At 39.0% G+C, this 16,277-nt stretch overlaps 1 protein-coding gene across 1 annotated transcript in view; it reads right to left on the bottom strand.

The window, feature by feature from the left end:
* The window catches only part of LOC135612849 (structural maintenance of chromosomes protein 1-like), a 35,945-nt gene that overhangs the window by 5,031 nt on the left and 14,637 nt on the right, over positions 1 to 16,277 (bottom strand). The window contains exons 5-12 of the mRNA XM_065109591.1: positions 11,961 to 12,227; positions 11,526 to 11,796; positions 8,935 to 9,059; positions 7,845 to 7,954; positions 7,656 to 7,763; positions 7,433 to 7,572; positions 2,082 to 2,171; positions 1,795 to 2,003 (exon numbers count right to left, since the gene is read on the bottom strand). Coding sequence (XP_064965663.1) covers positions 1,795 to 2,003; positions 2,082 to 2,171; positions 7,433 to 7,572; positions 7,656 to 7,763; positions 7,845 to 7,954; positions 8,935 to 9,059; positions 11,526 to 11,796; positions 11,961 to 12,227 — 1,320 coding nt within the window. The remainder of the gene's footprint in view (positions 1 to 1,794; positions 2,004 to 2,081; positions 2,172 to 7,432; positions 7,573 to 7,655; positions 7,764 to 7,844; positions 7,955 to 8,934; positions 9,060 to 11,525; positions 11,797 to 11,960; positions 12,228 to 16,277) is intronic.

Genomic DNA, 16,277 nt, shown 5'->3' with positions numbered 1-16,277 from the left:
TTCAAATACTATTATTAGTATATTGTTAACAGTATACAGAAGGAGAAGAAGGAAGAGGAGTGTAAGGGGATGCTGATTGAGAAAAGAGGAAGCGGCAGCGGGAGGAGGCAGCGACAGCGGGAGTGTAAGGAGGCAGCGACAGCGACAGCGGCGAGCAGTGGCAGCAGGAGCGAGAGCGGCAACAACAGCGAGCAGCGAGAGCGACAGCAGCAACGAGCAGGGTTAGGGTTGGGCAGCGATAGCTGATATCGGTTTTAGTTGGTTCGATTGAACCAACTAAAACACCGGAGACCGAACCAGACCTAAAATCCTGGTTCGATCGCCTGGTTTAGCCCAGGCACTCGCCCGAAGCGCCTAGCGCCTGGGCTCGGACGAGCGCCCAGGCGGTGCCTCTTTGAAGCACGCTGCCTGGAAGTGAAGCGAGGCGCTCGAGCCTCGCCTCGCCTCGCCCGAGCGCCTTTTTAAATCACTGGTGACAACATAGTGTAAGTGAGAAAGGTTGTGGCACCATGGTAGTAATAATGGAGATGGTGAAAGGATGGTGATGGTGGTGGTGGTGGTGGTGGTGGTGGCAGTGACGGAGGCAATGGTGGTGACGATAGTAACATTAGAAGTGGGGACAATGGCAACAATGGAGGCAAGGCAATGTGGTGCTATAGCAGAGGTGATAATTGCATTTATGGTGGAGTTTTGTGGCAGCGAATGGTAATGATGGCGGAATGACAGTCGTGGTAGCAACTAGCAAGGACAGTAATTTCTATCAAGGTTCTTAATTTCGATGTACGGGCAGTACGTACCGATCTGAGAGGATATTGGTACACGGACTGTCCTCTACCAGGCAGTACTAGTGTTTTGATCGGTACTGAGGCATACTGACCGATATCACCCCGGATTTCGACCGTTACCGAGGCATACCGATCAGTACGCCCTGACGTGATAGGTGAAGGTATTTTTAAGGTTTTAGAGTGTACCATCGGTACGCCCTAGCGTGCCGACAATATATACCGGTACGTACCGTACCGAGCTCTGCTCGGTACGCCGATACAGATCGGTATTCAAAACCCTGGTTTCTATGGTGGTGGAAGTATCATGCTAGAGATGGTAGTGTTGCAAGAATAGTGATGGTGGTTGTGGCAATGGTAGCAAAAGTTAGAAACAATGAATTAACAGTTAGAAATATGCATCTTGACTAAATCTAGATCCCATCTACTAAAGCCGGTAAGAAATTGGCTTGATTGATTCGACCCAAGCACGGAACATGTCCAATCCACTCCATAACATAATTCACAAATTCTCAGAATTTCAGCAAACAATGTGACATGAAAATTAGACACAAGTCAACCTAATGAAAGAGGAATATAAACAATACAAAGTTGGGTTCACTCCATTACAAAACAACATCATGATTTAGACCATTGCACTTTTTTGTAAATCTCTAAAATGATCAAATGTAATGTATAACTAACAATAATGCAATACAGTTTCTTGTGAAGCTCTTAGGAGAAGCTGCTAAAGCTAGTCAAATATGAAAACAGCAAATAGGACACAAAAAGCTACTGGTTGTACCTTTCTAGAAAGCAAGAAATTGCACCAATATACTAATACCAAGTCGGTGAAATTCATAAACAAGATCAACTTCCATAATTAAATGATGCAGCAACAAACTTGTGAAATGAAAATTTCATGATAGGTAGATTATGGCCAGTTTTTTAAAAAAGAAGATTGATACAAGAATAATACTTCAAGTTCAAATGAAAGATAGGTCAAAGAAAAGATAAAGAGTTGAATGCTCACTGGTACTTCAACTTTGACATATGATTGCTTAAACTCAGCTTTCTCTCATACATTTCTTGAGCAGCTTTAAGCTGACTTTCTTCATACTCACGAATGTTCTTCACTCCAACAGATTCACTGAAATCCTTGTAAATACGATCAACAATCCCATTGATCCTTTTTTCAAGCTTTTGAATGTCTTCAGTTCTTTTAGCAATAACACTTTTCAACTGCATAAAAAGGATAGCTAGCCATCAAACACAATGTGCCTAATTTGCAATCAAGAAAATAATGTGATTAAAAATCACCTTCTGAAGCTCAGGTTTAAGGTGACCAATCTCCTCTCGAATATTTAGCTTTTCTTCATTTAATTTTGAAAGCTTTTCCTGAATATTTTTCTGCATGCAATTTTTTTCATGTAAACTATAGGCATGTTGTACTTTATGATAACAGCAAAGATTCAATTATAGTTGAATATGGATGATCAATCAAAGTAAAAACAAAGAACTTTAATTTCTATGCAAAGAAAAAGCATCACATAAGTGTTCTGCATTCATCTTTTGAGAATATTCTACAACCGTCAATCTAATGTCAGCACCTTTAAGTTTCAAGTTAGTGCTGAGTTCCTAACCAAGGCAAAAACTAAGTCAATAAATAGACTTGTCCATGAAACTAGTACTGACCCTAACTTTTTCCTAAATTTGTAAGAATCTAAAAGTTGGTAAGGTTAGCAATTTTACTTTGAGTAATTTTCATAGCAAGGGACAAATAAGCCAATGAGTCAATGAAGAAGTATGCCAAATATCTAAACAAAATTGTGAAGCCTAAAATTTATATAACAATCAGAAGGTACAAATGTCTGGCCATTGATTCAGTCGATAACTGGATATATTAGCCAAAACATTTTAATGATTGGAAAATTCTAGCAAAGAGAAAAGGATGACAAAGATTATTTTCTTCAAAAACTTTTGATCTGTTTTAGCTTCAGAAAATGTAGAAAGTACAACATGCTTAAATAAACATAACTCCGGATATCTAGATACACTGACTGAAAAAGAACAACATATAACAGACATACAAGCACTTGCAGGCTTAATATTACAGGCAAATATGCCAGGAGTCTGGTAACCGAACAGTCTAAAAAGATACAACTCAAAAACGACTAAAAGCTGACATGACTACTGTTGCTACCTTCCATAACAACTAGCAGGGTGAGGAATCAGTTACACCCTGTCAAATCTAATGGGCTCATGACATACCACTGTTTCCAAAGTCTTAAATTCTCAAATCAAACATTAAAAATTCAATTATCCAAAAGATGTATTAAGATTAAAAGTGTCAACAAAATATAGCAAACATTTCTTATTGAATCTTTGGAACAAATGCTAAAAGAGAGGACAAGTTAGGAAGGTTAAAAAAAATCACAGTACAATAAATGATTTCATACACTGTACATTTCAGAGACATTGAGTATAGATCTTAACCACTTCCATTATAGGGCTAAGTTGCCACCCAAAAATAACATGAGCACCCTCATGACACAAGTACTTTGAATCGTGAAGGGTAGGCTACAAAATCATCCAGAAGCTATCCAATACAATAGCACCTAGAAGTGGTACAAAATAGTCGAAGGGTTTTCGCATTGTCATGGACCGATACAAGTAAAGATGTTGGTTCAAGATAGATTAAGTTATTAACTTTGAATTAGGAACACTTTCTAAAAAGGAATAAGAATATATATATATATATATATATATATATATATATATATATATATATATATATATATATATATATATATATATATATATATATATATAATGATTACAAGAAAAACTAACATAATAAATAATAGGACACAGAGCGAGTATGAAAAAAATCCAGAGCGACTGATAGTCTTAGATTTAAAATTTGATATACTGAAAAATTAAACATTGAAATGTGGGCAAGAATCCCAGATTGGGGATAGAAATTATAGCCAGGAAAGTTGCATTAAGCAAAGATATTTCAAATAATGTAAGTGCTCACGTCCCTAAAATTAGATTGGATAATTAAACCAAAAGAAAACTTTTAGAAAATTTAGATAAAATTATTTAAGGAATACCTTTAATTGAAAAACTTATAATTAAAGGTATTTGAATCATCATGAAAAAAAGTGCATGGTTAACTTAAACAAGCAATCAAGGGCTTTAGATATGAGAAGAGAAATAAATTTTGCTACTTTGTATGGCCATCTAATTGTTAATATTCACTTAAAGAAAAGATACATTCATTTGATTACTTATAAAAATAGTCACAATTATATTTAACGTTTTTTTCTCGCCAGAAAGGTAAATATTTATGTGGAAGGAATGTAAAGTTATATATGGTAAAGGATTGATGAATCTACATAAACTGATAGTATTAGATAAGTAAAAATGATGAAAGTGGAAAAAGATAGTAAACGAACCAGTAAAGCAAGATGATGGAGTTTTAAAGACAGTACTGTAAACTTTCTTAAACAGAATGAACGAGGAGGCTTGGAACTTGAACAAGGACATTATCAATACCATGTGGACTTTGAGTTACATGGTTGGAACAAACTAAAATACATGGACAATTCTTCACGCATTAAGACCTACACAAGCAGTCCAAGACATTCTCTTCCACTTATTCTTTCGACGTCCTCAGTGTAGGTTTCTCAAATGTTGCATCTGCAAACCTCCTTTGAACACAACACACCTTTTAGCTCCCAACTGGTGTCTCAATGTTGTTGAGTAGTCGAAACTTTGAGCCACTGACATTATCTTAATTTCTTAGTGACTGACTCTAGATTTGATGTGGGTATATCGAGTTGTGTTGAACTTTCCAAAAATTTGTAAATCTTCCAAAAGATGGGAAAAGAAAGTCTTTGCCTTTGCATTCAAGCCTCTCAAGGATATTATTTCAAAAGAGCACTAGTGAGCTAGCTAGAGCAAAGAGCATGAATGAGCCGATCAAAGCTTCACCAACAATATATCACAAAACTTGAAATTTTGAGTTCTTCAAAGATTTGACCATTCCTTTCCTTAGTCATATCCCTCCAAGTAGGTTTGTGTCACCTTTACTTTTTGTATCACACTGTTGGGAGATAAAGCAACCAAACTACCCTTCTTAGGTCCAATCACTAATAGTGAGGAGTTGATGGCTGTTGTATTCCACACACTTAGGAGGCGTACGCTGCGTCGGTGGCGTCGCATCGGTGACGTCATACGCTGCATCGGTGATGTCGCTTCCTTTTCTTATCGCATCAGACGAGGAGAAGAACGCAGTCTTCTCCTCTTCTGCGACGTTTGGTGAAGACGTCGAAGGTCGCAGACGTCTCCGGCCTTTGACGAAGAACGTGGAGAAGGCCGCAAGTGTCTCCGGCCTTCGGCGAAGAACGCGACGAAGAAGAAGCCGAGCCGCCGCCTCTCTGTTACCTCCTGGATCGGGATCGTCGAGGGAGGGTGGCACCGGATCGGGAAGCATCGAGGCTCTCCCGATTCTACCTCTTCTTTGAGCGCCTTCTCCCACTTCTCCTTCGCCAACAACCAGGCTGATACTACTCAGTAGCGGGCGGCAAGGGTTGAAATCAACCGCTACCGACCTGTTTCGGGCGATAACGATCAAAATATCGACCGTTACCGCCCGATACAGCCCTGTATCGTCCGATATGGGGCTAGATTAATGGTACCACCTAGTAGTGGGCGGTCCGCATACCGGCCTATTGGCGGACTGGTACATACCGTCCGATACGAGCGGTATCATTCAAAATTAAAATCCTTGGTGCAAAGCTCCTTTGCAAATAACTAAAAGAAATGTGTTACTTGGTCTCGCCCATCCTCTTAAGGGCTGAAAAGAGCAAGTTTCCGTAACTTTGCCAGTCTCCTCAAGGTGCACTATTTACATTGAGTTGGTTACTTGACTTAATAGCCTCTTTGCCTCGGATTTTTAGAATTCAAGAAATGTTCAACTCAAAAGAGCAAAATTTCACCTCCAACAGAACAAATACTAGATAGATTTACTAATCCTCCAAGTAGTTTTGAGGATAGATTCTCTAGGTAGTTTTGCCCCTATGATACAACTGGTCATAATTTGCGTTAATTGGTTCAATCAAACCAACTAAAGCATCGATATCAACCTCTCCGCTACCGCTCGCGACTTCCCAAACCCTAACCTAACTCCCGCCGTCGACATTTTCTTTCTGCTGTCACTGCCTCTCTCCGCTATCACTACCGCTGTCGCTACTCTCTGCTATCGCTACTCTCCGCCCTGCCTCTCTCCATTGTCGTTACTCTTCGCTGCCACTGTAACTGTTCGCCATTGCCACTGTTGTTGCTCACCGCTACCGCTGCTCTCAGTAAGCAACCTCGGTCTCTTCTCACACTCGACTTAGTATATTGTTAACACTAACAATATACTGTTAACATTATTTTTTATTTATTAGATTAATAATATATTATTTCGATTTTAATACTGCTAATTTTATTTATTGGTTTTAATTTTGAGATTTTTGTTAATGTGATATTGTGACTTTATACTTAAGATTTTCTTAATTTAATATCATATTTTTATTTAAATAATTATATTTATTAATTGTATTATATATTTTTATATTTTAACGTCTCGTTTCGCTCGGACGAGCGCCTAATGCCTTGGGCGTTTTGGAACCTTGGTGCCTTTTAGCGCCTAGCGCTTTTTAAATCACTGCCGCCTTTAGGCCATCCAAAAGGGGCAATCCACATCCAAACCGATGCATACTAGTTCGGTTGAAATGGAGAACCGTAATAAAAGGAATGTATAATAGTACAATCATTAGTGTTAAAACCATAAGAAGTGTATCTAGTAAGTTTCTTATTAATATAGGATTACATGAGGAATCAACTTTAAATTTTTACATTTTGACATTAATAATGGCCGAACTTACTAGTCATACATAAGATAGACTCCATGATATAAGTTTCTATCATGCTATAATTAACTAAAGATATTGCTTTGTACAGGGATGGAGCAAATAAAATCCATGTAGTCAGCTCCAAATTGCTGGGATATTATGGCTTGTTACAGCATACTTCAGAGGCATTCTTATTGACAAACCAAACTCTAATCTAAAAATGATTTAACTGGTAATGATTAACAAAATGAAGCTTGTCTAGAGACAGTTTCTATGCTAAGCTAAAATCCCAGGACGACTAAAACAAGTATGTTATGAATCCAGCTTAGGTCTTAATAAAAGGTGGGACAAGAAGAAAAATGGAGAACAGGAAATAGTACATGCAGCAGAAAGCTGTAACAGTACATGAATAGAAAAGGAAACAACCAGCACAAGTGTTCTTAGAAGCAAAATCCTGAAGGTATGCAACTGCAGTGTGTTGCAACAACAAGAAATACAGTTCACAATTTATAAATTAGCAAATCCACTAAATCAACATAAGACGAAACAGAGACCAGTTCAACAGTCAGCTAAACTAAAGCAATTCAACGAATATCTTAAGGTAGGAGAGCATGTCAATTGTACTTGTAAAATACTTACTGTTATTCAATATCTTACCTTTTTGCAAAAAAATCAAAAAAAAAAAACTTAAGGCACTTCACCTCAGGCATTGTTTTAGTCCAGCATGTTATTTGAAGGATATATGTCTATTATTCACTATATTACCTCCTCAATTTTTGAATAGTGAATTTTCCTTTCAAGCCCTGTGATCTTTTCGGATGCTTCAGACTCTTTTATTTGTAACATTCTTAGTGATCCAAGACTTTCCATTTCTGATTCCAATTGATCTTTCCTTTTCTTAAGGGCTGCATAATAAAATAATATTCAGTAGGAGTAAAGTAAAACAAAATCAAAACAAGTGATACAAAGAGAGAATGTATATGTATACCTTCAATTGCACTGTCATCCCACTTATTTGACTTGGCTTCCATTCCACCACTTAACCCACCAGTCATTGTACCAGATTTTGTCAGGAGAATTCCATCAACGGTAACCACTAGATAGGATCATATGACAATCAAGAGGTCACATAATACAAGGTAAATAGGATAAAAATCAATTGTTAAGAGACATTTACCCTTGTACCTCTCTCCGCTCCAGCTTAAAATTTTAGCTTCATCAAGGTTATCACATACAAGAGTATTCCCCACAGCGTATATGATGGCTTTCTCCAAGGATCGATCAAATGTGAAAATGTTAAGAAAAAGAAAAGGAAAAGAGGCCACAATGATCAATAGAAACTATAGTTCAATTAAACATTTGTACAACATAATACTCTTAGCTTACATGCATAGTATGAAATAAATTAAACCATGTGATTGGCGAATCATTATAATGCAACAATAAATTTTATGAATATCATCAGAATCAGACATAACAGAAGAGCTTCAAAAATGAAAAGCAAGATACATGGTAATGTGTCAGCCCTTCTTTCAACCATTGATCAAAATATTAAAAAGAAAATGTATTAAATGCAAACACACAATGAAGTGGCGAGCATAAAGAAATATTATGACTGATCCTTTGTCAAAGACAAATCTAGTAATCAACAGTCAACACTGATGCCAGAATAGCATGCTCAGAACCTCCGATAATTTACAGAATAAACAAGATATAAAAGAACAGAAGAGAAAATTTAAATAGATATGTGGCAGCCAACAAAAGATAGAGACGGGAAACATAGTAATGAAACTTATGAAGTTGCACCAATTAAGAGAAGGTGAATTTATTCGTTTCACATGTGAAGGGAAAACAAAATCAGAAACAGAAGGCATGATGAAAGATGTCAAATTCCACAGCCCAAAAAAAAGAAATGACTATACTTGCATAATTCACATCATTAAAAAATTAAATAGAAATTGCAGAACTAGAAACAGGCTTTAATAATATTGATGGCAAATAAGCAAGACCACTGAAAAGATGTAAGAAATATTAATAGCCATGTTGTTAACAAAACTTCCAAGCATATACAGCTTGTTATGCCATAAATAAACCATATTTTTTCATCACTAGCTTACAATATGTAAAATCTAATGAGGTAAACTAAAATAGCAAAGGTATTATATAAAAAGAATGCTCTACCTGCACAAGAATGAAACTATAAGTTTTCATGTCTATTTGCTATTTAAGAAAAACTTTCAATTCACAACATCCAATAAAAAGGATATTGTATCACGTCAAAGACCAGCTGTGCCGTCCCACCTAAAGTACGTAATTTCTCGATAACTGGCTTGACACGAATTGACTGCAAGGGGATGAATGTCTGGGGAGGAAGCCGTTGTTCCTTCAAATACTAGAAAGCAAAAGATCTTATCATGAATTTTAAATTGTATTAACACTTAACAGTAATTTGCACTGTAATGAATTATAGATTCAACACAGAGCTGTAATTACAAAAACAATTGTCGTAATGGTAGAACCAGTTGCTCTATGATAACATAAAAGATATCAAAGCTAAAAATCAATTATCATTAACAAGAAGTATCCCATTAATAGTATACAACTCCATAAAAATGGATAGTTTTACTATTCCCATAAGTTAGACAGTGCAGAAAAGTTAACAAATTAAACATACCAACTTGTCCAAAATTGTTACTTTGGTTCCACAAAAAGCATAACCTAAACCAACTTATTGCATGATTTATGTGCTATATAACAATATTTTTCCTCCTCCCTCCACATTATGCAATGAAGAAACTTTTCATGGCCTTAATCTGTCCCCTTGCTGTATTTGCTTCTCATTAAATCTCAAATGGCGACCACCGTGAGCAGTGTGAATGGATCTCCTCGTTTTTGTCATTTTTCGCCTGCTGCCATAGCAGTGATGTACGGAGAGAAATGTCAGCCAAACTGGCTGCTCGTTAATTTCTGCACAATGTCCCTCTCAATGTCCCTTTTTCTTCGTGCACGACGGAGTTCTGTCATTGATTGCCATGTTTGACTGATCACCTGAATCTCTTTGACCCATGGCTGGCAATGGGCTGTCCAATGGGGCAACCGTGTCGGCATATAAGTGGTGCGGGGTGAGATGTTGGCCAATTGGCTGCTCGTTGATCCCTACTTGATCAAATTATGTCCCTCTCGATGTCTCGGTTTACTATTATCATGTACAACGGTGTTTTGTCGTTGATTGCCTTGTTTGATTGGCCACTGGAGTCTCTTTGAGTCATGGTTGGCTACATGCTATCTGATGGGGCAACTGTCTTGACATATGAGTGGTGCAAGGTAAGATGTTGGCCAATTGGCTCCTCGTTGATCCTCGCTTGATCGAATTACGCCCCTCTCGATGTCCCATTTTAATTTCATCATGCACAATGGTGTTCTGTCTAGTGTGTGTTTGTTGTACCGATGAGTATCGCCCGATACGGGCAATACATACCGGTATGCTGACCGTCCACTACCAAGAGGTATCGGTCACTTAATCATGTATCAAGCGATACGGGGTTTGTACTAGGCAGTAACGATTAAAATCCGACCGTTACCAACCTGTACCGGTCGATACGCTCGAATTTTGATCGTTACCAATCAAGGGCTGATATTGCCCTATTTCAAACGATCAATTTGACTGTTTTAAGCTTAGAAAAGGGTTTTTAAACCCTTTCCTCCCCCCTCTACCAACTCATTTCACTCTCTCAATCTCTTAAACTCTCTCAAGCTCTTTTTCACTCACATCTCTCTCTTATTATCATATTTTCACTTTCCTAAACTCAACAAAGCTATGATTTGTGGATTGGATCAAATTTAGGAGACTAATTTGGGAGGACTAAGAGGAAGAACACTCTAATCAATATGCATTCTCTTTCTAGATTTTATTGATTTATGAGACGATTAAGCCTATTCTGTATGATATATAACTTAATGTCTAATATATTGTTTGATATGTTATGGATGGTAGAAGAGTGTTAATTAAGGAGTATTAAGATCTTTGATGTTCTGATTAGTGTGTTTAATATTAATTTTTTCGAAATTAGACACTTAATAGATCAAATCTTTATATTTCATAAATATTAAGGACAGCTACCGAGTTCCGATGTTTATTTTGGTGGTAGAAGAACGTATAAACAAGTTGCTTCCATTTATTACCTAATTTGTTGAAATCATAAAGTTTTGACACATAGTCTAGCATCTCAACTCGTATCTTTGGAGAAGATTCAAAGTTAATATACAAAATTTTGGTGATCCTTGCATCAAACAAATATTTTATATATAAAATTTGTTGAACATGGTTTCAAACCCTCAACCGAAGGTAAGTAAATCAGGTACATGTCAGATTAGTCTGTCAGGTTTTAAAAATTTTATTAGATTAAATTTCAAACTCTCAACCTAAGGAAAGTGAATTAGGTACACTAGTACCACCAACTACCACCATGACTGCAGTGTTTTAGGTGTAAATTTGTAGCATGAGGTTTCGAACACTCAACCTAATGTAGTGAGTCAGGTATGCCACCCACTAGTGTTTTACATGTAGGTATGCATCTTCATATTGGTATATAAATTACATTAATAGAAAAAGAATAAGATAAAGATTTTAAAGTTGGCTTTCATACTTAAGTAGATCATCACTAAGATGGCCATGGAGAAGAAAATAGTTTAAGTTCATCATAGGACAAATAGAAATTGTAATCTCCACAAATGAACAAAACCATCCTGCCATTTAGTAAAATCAGTTGTCTGTAAAGAAATATATTTACCATCATATCGGTTAACATAAAGGATATCTTTGCAATTTAATATAAAGCTAACCTCTCAAAGGCTTTACCTTAATGCATTCTTTTCCTGTATTCTCATCTTCAACCACCACAGCATCCATAAATTTACCCATAGCAACAGTAACAGCAAGGTTATATTTCTTCTGTGATGGCCTGCAAAGTTCAGTCATACGACCATGAACTCCTGGAAAAAGTCTTTTGAGACTCTGAACTGTTTCAGAGAGCCGAGCATCTCGTTCACTTTCATGTTTATCAGCTTTTAGTTCTCGTAATTGTAGATCTACTTCATCAAGTTTCTGTTTTAGACTCTGATACTTTGTCCTGAGGACCACAAAGAGAATGGAAAATAGTATAAAGTGAATTATGACATTATAAGCAGGTTGCCCAGAAAAAAGAGATTCACATATTTAAGCTGATTCTTAAATTCCCCCTTGAGATAATAACACGCAAAAATTTAGAACTTTGAACACAGAATATCAACTGACCCCGAACTTTGACGATCTTTTGAAATCTTATGCAAATCCTTCTTAACCCTGTCGAGCTCTTTCTTATAATCTGCAACTGAATCCAATATCTGCTTCAATCTCTTTCGTGATTCATCCTCCTGAGTTGACAACTCCTTTTCTCGACTAAGCAATTGTTGAAAATTTTCTTCCAAATTCTGTTGAACCTCTATGTCCGCATGTAGTTGCCTATCCTGAACCTCTTTCTCATCCCTTAACTTAGCAGTTTTCATTCCAGCTTCCTCCTTACTGAATGATTAAGCATCAAATATCTTATAGACTATTGATGATAAATTTGTAGAATGATATAAGCCAAGAATATCAAGTGAAAATCAGCGCATAAATCATTTTTCATATAGACAACATGACTAAAAACAAAAATACAGTGAGTTGATTATTCTTAAAATCAATTGCTCACAATTGGAATGATGACCTTGTTATCTACCAAAGAATGGTTTTAGACACACAGAAAGAAACCTATAAATTAGAATACACTTCAGGGAGAAATATGGTTCTGGAAATGCTTATCTTGTAAGTATAAATTGAAATAAGTTTCTTCCATTAAACACTTTTTTCTAGATTTGATGACTACAAAAATCACGGTTGCATAACCAACACATGATTGCATTCTCAAGTTTTTCAGCTTATTTACATGATGGGACAGCAACATAAAACAGCAATGCATTATTTTGATCTAACATATTATATTAGAATTATTTGCACTTGGACAGAAGGTTAAGAAGAATTTTGAATTAGGAAACAATTAAGCCAGCAAGTCAACCCCCTCCATTTGACAAACAATACACACTAATTCCCAAAAGGGCACAAACTGATGCCAATCCTCATAAATTAATTAATTTTTAGTAACAGTTACTTGTTGAACTGCTTCAGAATTACAAATATAAAAGTTCATGATATGTTATGAAACTGATGCCAATCCTCATAAATTAATTATTTTTTAGTAACAGTTATTTGTTGAACTGCTTCAGAAATTCAAATATAAAAGTTCATGATACATTATGACTATATATCAAGTACAGCAGTATCATGCCAACCGGTGGTAACAGTCCAATTGATACATACCGATATGTCATGGAACAATGCAGCCAAGGTGTTCATCGCTTGTCCATGATGGTTTTCGGTTATTGTTTTCTAATATTTTCTTCATGTTTTCGTTGTTTTCTTTGGGGCAGCTTGTGCGGGCAGAAAACACTATAGTCAGTCCCATTTTTGTTTATTGTCATTGTTTTTGTTTCCTGTTTTCATCATGTAAAACTTGGAAACGTTTCTAGCTGTGCGGCACCACATGAAAAGAAAAGTGGCCAAAAATTACTCCGTTCTCACATGCCACAGTGTCACGGACAAAGTTCTAAACCGAATGTTTAATGTAATACTTATGTATGTCCATGTCTTTCTGTTTGTTCATGCTTTGCACAACATGTAGAGGAACGGTCGAAGGCTTCATAGCCCCATTTTAGTTGGGTTAGGTAGCCTTCTTAGGCTTGTAAATAAAGGTTGTGTCATATGGACACTTGTGAGAGATACTCGATCTGTAGTGGACCATTTTGACCCTTTGTTGGGCAACCGTTCAGAGCTCGTAAAGTTTGTTTGTAATTTGCAAAGCCTATGAAGTGTTTTCGGACATGTTTGCTTGTGGATCCCGAAAAAGACGCTTTCTCTAACCCGTTTTCTCTTTTGTAGGTCCTAAGGGACCATGGGAGGTTTCGGGGAGGACGACCTTTGCGAACGGACTCGCAAGGGTGCCGCACGACTTAGGCAAAACCAACTAAGTCCGTGACAGATGGTATCAGAGCGGGACAAGCACTCATAAAAACACTTGGGATGCAAATGTGGGGGACCTAGCGGGGCTGCGTTGAGGCAGTCAGCACACGCGCGACCGTTTGGGGGAAAACGGGCATGGAGATGTAGGGAAAAGGAGTCGCTCGGAGGAGCGGGCATCTGAGATTGGCATTCAGAGGAATGGCCAACCCTTCGCGCAAGAGGCACCATGAGAATAAGCAAGCTTGGAAGAATGCATAGCGCACAAAAGTTGGAATGGCTGAGTTCGAGCTACGGCTCGATGTTGACAACTACACTTGATAGTGCTCAAGGCAAGCGAGGCGCTTGGTAAAGGATGAGACCATGCAAGGTGGAATGAGTTACTCAGCGATCGAAAGAGTCGTGCAAAGCTCACAAAGGTGAGGGGAATTGTTAACCCGAAGAATTCGGTACTCATGCAAGGGCTTGTATGCGGTCGATGGAATGTTCGCGGCCATCCCAAGGCGACCAAAACTCGGCGTCATTGAGCATTAGAACTTTCTCTTCGACATGAGAAGAATACGTCTGTAGGAGGCTGAAGTGTGCAGCGAGTTCAGCATGTTGCTAGGCCTTGAGTGGTGCAGTAGGGGCTGTATTGATGTGGAGTCGCAATCTAGCAAGTGCGTTTGCAGGAGGCAGAACAATGCACGGTTTGTTCAGCAAATCGGAATAGTCCAAGGGGATGGTGGTCTCCGAAACTTTCAGAGAGAAGAAGCGAAGAGAGATGTCGCTCCAACGGGATAGATATCAAGGAGGGATAGGTCCCGGTTCTCCAGAGGGAGAATCATGTGCAACAGACCGCACATGTTGAGGAGGAGTACCTCAAAAACAATAACTCCACGAAGCTCAATGGACCGAGCGACCGGCGAGGAGTCATCGCATGATCTCGCTTGAGAGAATGCATTAGTGGATGCATTGCGAGATCAAGTGGGGGAGCGACCCAAAGCAACACAAATGAAGGCACACTTGGAGTCGATATGGAGATCAAACTCAAGGGAGGGCTGACCCGTGGAATGGTGGGCGCGAGGGCCACCATCAACTCAATGCAAAAACGAGGAGCGGAGCAACTTGGGTGTAACTTGGCGAAGTACCCAAGCCGCGTGAAGTGAGCTGGCATAGAAGATGAAACATGGAGCAGAGGCGCAGAGCTTTCCTTGGACAGAGGTCAAGGACATGAACTCTTGCAGAGGCAAGAGCAGGATCATGTGGTCCTTCATTCTGATAGAACGGACTCATCTTGCATGTTGCCAAAGATGAAGGGAGCGTCTGGGCACATGCACCTTATCTCGGAGAAGCATTTGATGGAGGAACTAAGGCGACTCAACTTACGGAGGCGAAGTTGGGTTCAAAAGGCCTTGGCACAGAGCAAGAGGATGCGGAGGCGGGTACTCTTAAAGAATATGCCACAGTGTTGTCATTCAAGTTGCCATGAAGGAAGCGGTGCACAACGGAGATTGTGCTGGTAGGGGTAAAGGCCCAGGATCCAGACAATGGTACACTAATCACAGCGAAGTCGGTGGACTTCGGGAGCTACTAGGCGACGGACTGTCCTAGAGCAGTGCTTCATCTAGGTGTGACCCAAGAGTGGGTGGATATCGATTGCCAAAGGAGCGAACAAAATTGAAGGTAGAAGAGACCCTGCAATGTATTGGCAGAGGCCACACATGGAGGGATCACAATTCGAGTTCATCCCACAAGGATCAGAATGCAATAGAGATGTCACCAGGAGGCGACATGGTGCAGTGGATCGTGGTGGAACAGTTCGTGGCAATGCGATACACACGATATAGTCTCGTGAGGGACTATATCATACAGAGGTATGATCGGGAGCTACTGGGAGCTCCACTTCGGTGAACAACACGACAGCAAGAAGGGCTATGGATTCAAGGAGTGAAGGTCATGGTGCCACAGAGGCAGGTCTTCCATGCGTGCATCGAATTTTGCATCGGATGAAAGCCTTGGTCATCAGCATATGGGGGTTGTGAACCACCGAGGGAAAAGTTCGAATGTAAGTACCAATGAGTCCCATGGGAGGGACTTGATCATGTAGAGGTATGATCGAAGAAGCTGGAGAGTTGAACTGCTCCAGAGCCCATATTCGTTTAAGGGAGCCCGGCAAGTCAGAGGACAAGGTCGAGTAAGCGAACGTTGCTACTAAGGAAGCTAAGTTGAACAGAATCGGTGCAAACCCTACAACGTGATGACAAAGGCCATGTATGAGAGTTGCAGTCTATCTTTCCATCGACCAAAGGGAGTTGCTTAGATAACACAGAGGTGTTGAAGCAGGGGTCGAAAGGGGCGAGGAAGCGACGACGAGTCCAAAGGGACTTAGCTACCTAAAATCAAGCATAAGTTAGAATGAAGGTGGACTCGGAGGAGTGCCATAGAGACATATCTACTGATCGTGAAGAAAAGGGATGCAGATGCGAGGTGACGAATAGTAGGGCCATGGGCATGACAGCGCCATGGTATCGCAGAGGC

Source organism: Musa acuminata, chromosome BXJ2-5, assembly GCF_036884655.1.
Source record: "Musa acuminata AAA Group cultivar baxijiao chromosome BXJ2-5, Cavendish_Baxijiao_AAA, whole genome shotgun sequence".
NCBI lineage: Eukaryota > Viridiplantae > Streptophyta > Magnoliopsida > Zingiberales > Musaceae > Musa > Musa acuminata.
Note: the sequence above shows the minus strand (reverse complement) of the source record. Positions and strands in the feature narration are given on the sequence as shown.